The 8,068-nt window shown below is 33.3% G+C and overlaps 2 protein-coding genes across 5 annotated transcripts; both read right to left on the minus strand.

The window, feature by feature from the left end:
- Window positions 1-2,543: 2,543 nt before the first annotated feature.
- Window positions 2,544-5,863, minus strand: LOC106446207 (pentatricopeptide repeat-containing protein At5g41170, mitochondrial-like). 2 transcript variants are annotated; one of them, XM_048777506.1, is made up of 2 exons: window positions 3,219-5,862; window positions 2,544-3,088 (listed from the first exon to the last, which is right to left on the minus strand). In XM_048777506.1, exons 1-2 carry the CDS (start codon window positions 4,390-4,392, stop codon window positions 3,069-3,071), a joined length of 1,194 nt encoding a protein of 397 aa, XP_048633463.1. In that variant the 5' UTR covers window positions 4,393-5,862; the 3' UTR covers window positions 2,544-3,068. The 2 variants fall into 2 exon arrangements, with proteins under 2 accessions (XP_048633463.1, XP_013743363.2); XM_013887909.3 differs by having other exon boundaries at window positions 2,544-5,863.
- Window positions 5,864-6,291: 428 nt separating this feature from the next.
- On the minus strand, window positions 6,292-7,708 carry LOC106446206 (casein kinase II subunit beta-2). Of its 3 annotated transcripts, none has more exons than XM_048777509.1 (3): window positions 7,371-7,708; window positions 6,651-7,127; window positions 6,292-6,575 (listed from the first exon to the last, which is right to left on the minus strand). In XM_048777509.1, the coding sequence occupies exons 1-3, from the start codon at window positions 7,552-7,554 to the stop codon at window positions 6,442-6,444; spliced, it is 795 nt and encodes a 264-aa protein (XP_048633466.1). In that variant the 5' UTR covers window positions 7,555-7,708; the 3' UTR covers window positions 6,292-6,441. The 3 variants fall into 3 exon arrangements, with proteins under 3 accessions (XP_048633466.1, XP_048633465.1, XP_048633464.1); XM_048777508.1 differs by having other exon boundaries at window positions 6,651-7,133; window positions 7,371-7,687; XM_048777507.1 differs by having other exon boundaries at window positions 6,292-7,133; window positions 7,371-7,693.
- Window positions 7,709-8,068: the final 360 nt, after the last annotated feature.

Genomic DNA, 8,068 nt, shown 5'->3' on the forward strand with positions numbered 1-8,068 from the left:
GAGTGTTTGGCGTGTCTCTCTTCTCCCAATGGGAGTGTTATTCTCCGGTGTTGGAATTCCTATTTTTATGGAGTGACAATATCGATGGCCTTCCCTTGTACATGTTGCAAGATGGTATAATCCTTCAAGGATCTCGACTTGTGTACACAAGGAATCGACATAAAAAACCGCCATGGCCAGGGGATTTCAAGAGATGGATGCGTGTTATACACTCAGAATTGAAGATATGGTATGTACACGGTGACTTATACTTTTGGGGTTTCATGTTTGGACTTGTAAGACGACAAGTGCCATTCATATTGTTTATGCCAATCACATTCTTTCAAGATTCTGTGGTGTTGATTGTTACGGTGAAAAAGGTCAAAGTTTGTTGTCAAGCAATGAGTTCACTATCGGATACAAGGGTCTTACTTTTCTCTGAGGAATTGATGGAAACAATTTCTTTATCTGAGAATAAAATACAGAGGAATGGAGGGGAAAGACTAGGAACAAGAAGTCTGAAGATATTTCTGCAACAAAACGAATCAAAGATATTGCTTTATTGGTCTCAAAGCAAAAGAATTTCAATGTTACAGACAGTTACAAAAGAACATGTTATCTCCTGCACTGGGAGTGTTTGGGACGGATTGCGATGTAACAGATGGATCGCATCCAATGATCTATTCAGAGAAAAGTGTTTACTCACAATAGTTGAGAGCCACAAGAAAGATCATACAAGACCAAGAACAAAATGGAGGAAAACTAGCGAGTCAGCCTATCCTACAAATGTGTTAGGAAGCATCGTGTTAACGTTGTCTCTGTTTAAAATTCTTAATAACAGCATGTTTGTTGTAATCTATGTTTCATGTTATCAGTTACATTGATTTGATATCAATAAAGTAAAGATGTTATAAAAAAAAAAAGATCGATCTTAGGAGGAGTTTTTGCACTGTTCACGGGCCACACCGACACGTGACAGTCCGCAATTGGTTCGTTTTTTTTTTTTTTTTTCAGACCAAAAAAAAAACAAAAAAATAATAATTAAGAAACTGATGCGATAATCGTGCTCTTAGACTAATCTTATATATTTTATATCTCAGGCTAATTATTTTCAAAATGACAATAACATCCTTAAAATATCAATTTTAAACTCGTAATTACAATTAGTAAATAATTATAATATATTTAATATTATAATAAAATATATTATTATAATTAAAATAACTAATAAAAATTAATAAAATATATTATAATATATTTAGATATATTTTAATTTTATTTTCGATTTTTCCATATATGGAAATTGAACATTTCAAAATATTTTATTTCCATATTTTTGGAACTGATTATCCATATCCATAGAATATGTATTCTATTATAGTTAGAATACAATAAACATGTTTGAACTCGGTTTCTACAAGTTTTAGATTTACAGTAATGTGTAGATTCTGATTTCTACATGTTTTTGATTTATAGTAATGTATATTCCAAATATTTTTAATCTGAAATTATGATTTAAACATTTTTAGAGCTGGTATTTACTATAAGTATTTCATCGGTAGTTACTATTTTTTAAATTTTTTTTTTGTAAAACTATTTATTTGATTTATTTTCGAAAATACTAAAAGGCATTAGAATCAAAAGTGGTATGAAATATGAATTAGCCTAATAGGACATACAGTAGAATCTCTATAAATTAATAGTGTTGGTACTTTGGAATTTTATTATTTTATAGAGATATTAATTTATAGAGATATAGTGAAGTTTAACAAATTTCCAAATATTCTTTTTATTTGAATAAGAAGTTTTAATGTAAATGTATATTCTTCTATGTTTTCCTTTTATTTAAAATTGTCTTCTTTTTTTTACATTTACATATTTTCATGTTTTACATAATGTTCATATTTTCTCATTTAAATTTTCTTTTTGTTGCTTTAAGAGAATTATTATATATACCATTTTATATGTCACGTAAATTGACAAGCATCAAACAAAAAATCATTTTTATTTTTCTTTGCTAAGCTTTCAACAATGTCTTCTCATTTTAAAAATATTCCAAAATCAACAATGACAGATAAAATACACAGAGAACTATGCGAGTATAAAAAATATCATACTTCATGTACTAAAAAAGATCGGCAATTGTGATGTTGTGATACTTTTGGAAACAGTTACACGTAAGGAAGCAATTGTCGCCTCCAAAACTCTTTACAATTTTTGGATGCAGTTCGAGAAGACAACATCAGAAATTCTTGATGTAATAAGAAAAATCAGAGACGAGCTCTAAAAAGATTTTAATTTTAAGAAGAAATAGAGAACAATAGTCTCATATTTTAGTAGACTATCTTAGATATATGCATAAGTTCTTATATAGTATTTATTAATTTATGATATTTTTGGGACCAAAAATTTACATGGAAGTTTTAAATTTTATTAATTATAGAAATTATTAATTTATCGAATATTAATTTATAGAGATTCTACTGTATTTATTTTTTTTTGGCTTAAAAAACAATTTTCCCAAGATTTTTTTTCTTTTTTCTCATTTTTCCCAACAAAGCAAAAAGAGAACATATATTTATTTTGAGAGACTTCTTGAATTACAAGGGTACAAAAGAATACATATGAAAGAAATCAATCTATAAATTGTATGCACTTACCTAAATGAGTCTACATACACTACTCTAAAAAAAAGTCCTCACCGTATGTATAAACAATCTCACAGCTTCATCAAATCCTTGCTGCTTCACTAATTAGTTACGTGTATGAAACTCCCATCTTTATAGGAGCCTATGTTAGGCATCTCCTTGGAACCAGAATCAAAGATACAAATGTGACATTATCAGGCTGTATCATCATCCTACACATATAGGCAACATGTTCTTATGAAAGTTGCATCATAGTTAGAAACTGTAACTGTGCGAGTAGAAGAAGCAATCCCTCATCAATACTATGATCAGTTCACATTTCCACCTAATTTTGTAGAACCCCATCTTCTTTCATTTTCCTAAACAACACATGTGCTTCAAGCTTAAAACCTTCCCTAAACAACCCTGATATCATTGTACTGTACGTTACAACGTTAGGCTTCATCCCTTTGGAAGGGAGGCTACAAAACATATCAACAGCATCTCTGAGTTTACCAGCTTTGCACATCCCTTGAATGATGATAGTATACGTGATAATATTAACATCAATCTCTCTCTTTTGTATATCTTCAAATATCAACAACGCTTTACCTAGCTTCCCGTTCAAACACAGTCCATGTAACAAAACGTTGTAGGTCCTAACACTGGGAGACACCCCACGAGAAACCATCTGACTAAAAAACTCTTGTGCAGCCTTATGTCTCCCCACTTGACAGAAACCTTGGATAAGAGCCGTGTAAGTGACGGTGTTACCAAGTAAACCTCTCTGAGTCATCTCGTAGAAGAGTTTCATCCCGTACTCAACCTTTCTCGATTTGCAGAACCCGTTGATGAGAGATGTATAAGCCACTACATCCGGAAAGCAGCCCTTGTCCTCCATTGAGTAAAACATTTCCTTGGCCTCGTCGACGCGGCCTTCCATGCATAATCCATTGATCAACGAAGTGTAAGTGAAAACATCAGGAGCTACAGAGACTCGAATCATCTCGCTGTAGACCTCTCTAGCCTCCAGAAGCTTCCCCTTTTTCACAAACCCGTCGATCAACGCATTGAAAGTGACTACATCAGGGTTGATCCTCCTTCTCATCATATCGTTAAGTAAACTAACGGCGTCACTCAACCTACCGGAGTTACAAAGACCGTTCACGAGAGACGTGTAAGTAACGGCGTCAGCTTTAACGCCGTTGCTCTCCATTTGGTTAAACAAGCTCATCGCGTTATCCACAAGTCCGTTTCTGCAAAGAGACTCGATGAGCGTGGTGTACATGACAACGTCAGGTTCGATTCCCATCTGATTAACGATGTACATCGCATCCTCGGGTCTATTCCCATTGACGAGAGATGTGAACGTGACGATGTCGGGGCTAAACCCGAGTTTCATCATCTTCCCGAGAAACGACGAAGCGAGATGAGGCTGAGAGGATCGGGAGAAGCAGTTCATCACGAGGTTGCAAGTGTAGAGATCGTGCGGAATCCCTAACGTCTCCAGATGGTTGCAGAGAGCGATGACGACGTCGAATCTCTTAGATTTGGAGATAGCGGTTAGTAGCTTGGTGAAATCGACGGTGGAAGGAAGGGGGCGGGACTCGACCATGCGAGTGAAGAGATCCAGAGCTTCGTTGAAGGGAAGACTGTTTCTCAGAATCGCTCGGTAATCGCAGAAAGCACGAAACCAGAGAGAGAGGCTCAAAAGGCGGTTAAAGGAAAGGGTGTCACCTTTCTCCAAACGATGTCGATGAAGATGATGAAGAAGCCTTGTCGCCATTAAACGCAACCAAATCGATTTGATTGATCCTCCTCAGAATCCTCGGTGGAGCTTCGATTCTCGCTCCGTTGGGAGAAAGTTTTAAAACCCGGCATTTTACCAGGGCCCGACCCGAAACCGAAAGATTTTGGTTCGGATAGTAACTGAACCAATCTTTTTATCCTCTGGGCGTTTAATCCGGATGCCGGTTCGGTTCGATTTCGGTTCGAATTTTTAGTTTTTAATTTATAAAAAATAACTACCATATTAAAACAATATCAAATTTAGTTTGATTCGGTTTATATATCATCGGTTTTCAGTTTATTCGGTTTTATACCCAAATACCATAAATATATTTATCTTTTATAACATTTTGTCTATAATAACATTCTGTTTTAAAAGTATTTATCTTTGATAATTTATTAAATTTTATTTTATATAATCTTTTATATACTAAATCACAAGTCACTTGAGCAATCACATTCTGACACATATCATTATTTTAAATTTTTTTAACAAAATTTTTAAAACAAAAAGTCATATCACGTTCTTTTTATTAAAAAAATTGAAGGGAACTGCAAAAATTATCTTTTATATACTAAATCACAAGTCACTTGAGCAATCACATTCTGACACATATCATTATTTTAAATTTTTTTAACAAAATTTTTAAAACAAAAAGTCATATCACGTTCTTTTTATTAAAAAAATTGAAGGGAACTGCAAAAATTATTTTCCTATTTTTTCTGTAACTTCCGGTCTACCACAATCAAACCACACGTTCTAAAATTCAGTAACTTCTAATATCAACTGTATCATCTCTGTATCTTCTATATAACATTCAATCAACTGTTTTTTTCTTCTATATTTTTCTCACGTTTTGTTTTCAATAGTTTCATCTTCTCTTTTTGTTTTATTTGAGTTCTCAGTGTGGAAAAGATCTTTATTGTTCATTCTTCTTCTTTGTTTCCCTGGAAACAATATTTGTGATTCTTTCTTCATAATAAAAGTGTAAGATTTGATATATCTATTTTGTAGTTTGATTTTTAACAAAATGATGAAAAACGGAGTTGTTTCACAGAGTACTGCACAGACATGAAATTATTCTCAAGGTAAAAAGCTATTCTTTCTTTTTTTGTAAACCGAAAAAAGCTATTCTTGTGGGAAAAGATAAACACATTTACATTTAATATTATGATATCCCAAAGTCTATTTGAATAGATGAAACTTAGTCCTATTTTGTATGCATTTTTATAGCAAAAAGATAGAAGTCAAGCTTTCGTATATTATTTTGACATATGTGAACCTCTCTAGAGAGAGCAAATTTCAATTTGTTTACCTGCACACACATTAGCTCTATAAAAAGAAAATACTGTTCTACCAATAAAATTTTCTGTAGATCCGTAAATCAAATATAAAACGTGTGTGCAGGAGACAACACAAAGACATACAGTAAAAACTCTATAAATTTATAAAGTTGAAACTATAATATTTTATTAAGTTATTATTAATTACAAAAAGTTTTCTTTAAAAATTTAAAAATATAGCTTTATATAGAATAAGAAAAATATTTTATTTTAGTATATATCCATTAACTAGTTTTTTTTTTAAAATTCAACATTTACATTAACTAATGTATATAAAATATGTTTCATAAAATCTAATTGTTGTTTTAGATAAAATTTTACTAAATATCAAAAAATATATTGAGCAATAAAAAAAAATTAAAATAATTTTATTGTGAATAATATAATGGTAGGTTCATAGTGGTATAAAATGTATATACATATACATATATAAATTATTAATTTATAATTTTAGTGTGATCGTATATTTAAATAAAAGTTTTTAAAAAATTATTATCTTTTTATTTTATTGGTTTGTATCATATTTTGAACCAACCCAAATTGAAACTAGAGATATTTTTTAATATTTTTTATTAATTTATCGAATATTAATTTATAGAGTTTATTCTATATATAAACTAGTTGTCAACTTGGTGATACAATTTTGTTTTTGATCACAGGGACAAGTCTCTAGGTAATAATCTTCTTCCTTTTGGTGTTCTCTTCACGGCTTGTGTAAGTTGAACCCAAACACTCTTGGAACATAGCTTTGCGACGACACCTTTTTGGGCCTCCTAGATGGGTAATACATGAGAAAGAGATGTGGAAACGCTGACCCAAAGTAAGCTCCATCTATATCTGTTTTGATATGTATAAAGAAGACCAAAACACAAAGATGGGAAAAATACCGAATGCGAACCAACAAAAGGATACTACTACTTCCTTGGTGATAAATGTCTTCACACTTGGGACAATATATCTTCACGGTACTTGCTCCAGGGACATCGGATAGAGCAACAGGTAAACAAGATTGGCCACTACAATAAACTCTGGGGCATCTTCCAAACTCATGCTTATCGTATTTGTTTACCATAGAAAGGAATCCTTTGCTTGTCAATATGTAACGAGCATGAATCAATCCGTATAACATCTCAGCCGATGACTCGATCAACTCGTTCTGTTCATCTGTAATCATCTTACCATGAGAAGAAGAATCATCATCGAGAATCAAATCGAGAGCGTGGTCGTAGTAAGGAACTTGATGTCTGAGTCCACACAAGTTGAAGTCATCTAGGATGAAATAATCATCGACTTCGCATAAGAATTCGTTTCCAGGTAGTTTACAGAACCAGGTAGTCCATGCCAAGTCTTCTTCGTCCGAACCACTGACCTCAGATACTTCTGAGGTATCTACAGCTAAGAAATGCCCACAAAAACATTAGTTCATCATTATAAATCGATTTTAAGCAAATAAGATCGATTTTCTCGATATCATCAGCTAAAGGACACAGAGAAACAGCTTTTATGTGTTTGTTTACACAGCATAATTCCAAATATGAGTTATGGGTTCTATAACCATTGATCAAAGCCCTAAATACCAATTCGAAGCGAATCAAACAATCTGCAACTACAATAGCGATAATCGAATCTAACCTTGGAAAATGTCAGTCCGGGAGAGAGTAGCAGAACGAGAATCATGCATCTGCGTCCCCATCAACACAGAGTTAGCTCCGGCTGTTTCTTTGCCCTCGGACCGATTAACATCGTAACCTTCGCTAATCCCTTCCCGGTCCACCACCTCGGCTTTCGGTCCAACCGTCCCTCCTCCCGTAAACATGATCTACTCCACTATCCCCCGAAACAAATTCCGAATCTCAAATACCCCAAAAAAAAACAAAAAGTCCAGTACGGTCATCGGAGATACAATGTGATAAGTATTTACTTTTTAGGATTTTAAAACGGACCGTATTAGACGCTCCAGCCTTAAGTTATCAAGCCCATTAAAGCACCAGTCTTTCGATAACCTTTTAGCTAATTAAAATAGGTAGAAGCACCGTGACCTAATGGTCAATGTTTAAAGGCTTTTACACCAAGTCTGGGATTCAAACCCCAGACAACGCAATTTCTACAGGAAGAGATCTGGATTTCAGTTTTCGGAGAAGACGAATTATGCAGAAGATTAGAGAAAATATTTACAAGAGATCTTCAGCAAGGTGCAAGGAGTACCGTCAGGAATGGATCTCATAGGGCTACTCAGGGTGATGCAGTCTGGCGTGAATCCTCATAAGGCAGGTAGAATTGTCGGCTGTAATATCATCTATTTAATGTTTTTCATAATTTGTAAAATCATA

This window comes from Brassica napus, chromosome A4, assembly GCF_020379485.1.
Source record: "Brassica napus cultivar Da-Ae chromosome A4, Da-Ae, whole genome shotgun sequence".
NCBI classification, from domain to species: Eukaryota; Viridiplantae; Streptophyta; class Magnoliopsida; order Brassicales; family Brassicaceae; genus Brassica; species Brassica napus.

Bases quoted from the DNA above. Each gene is read 5' to 3' on its own strand.
- LOC106446207 (XM_013887909.3), bottom strand. From the start codon at position 4,392: ATGGCGACAAGGCTTCTTCATCATCTTCATCGACATCGTTTGGAGAAA.
- LOC106446206 (XM_048777507.1), bottom strand. From the start codon at position 7,554: ATGTTTACGGGAGGAGGGACGGTTGGACCGAAAGCCGAGGTGGTGGAC. The intron at 7,134-7,370 runs GTTAGATTCGAT...GGCATTTCTTAG, and splicing joins CCGGACTGACATTTTCCAAG to CTGTAGATACCTCAGAAGTA.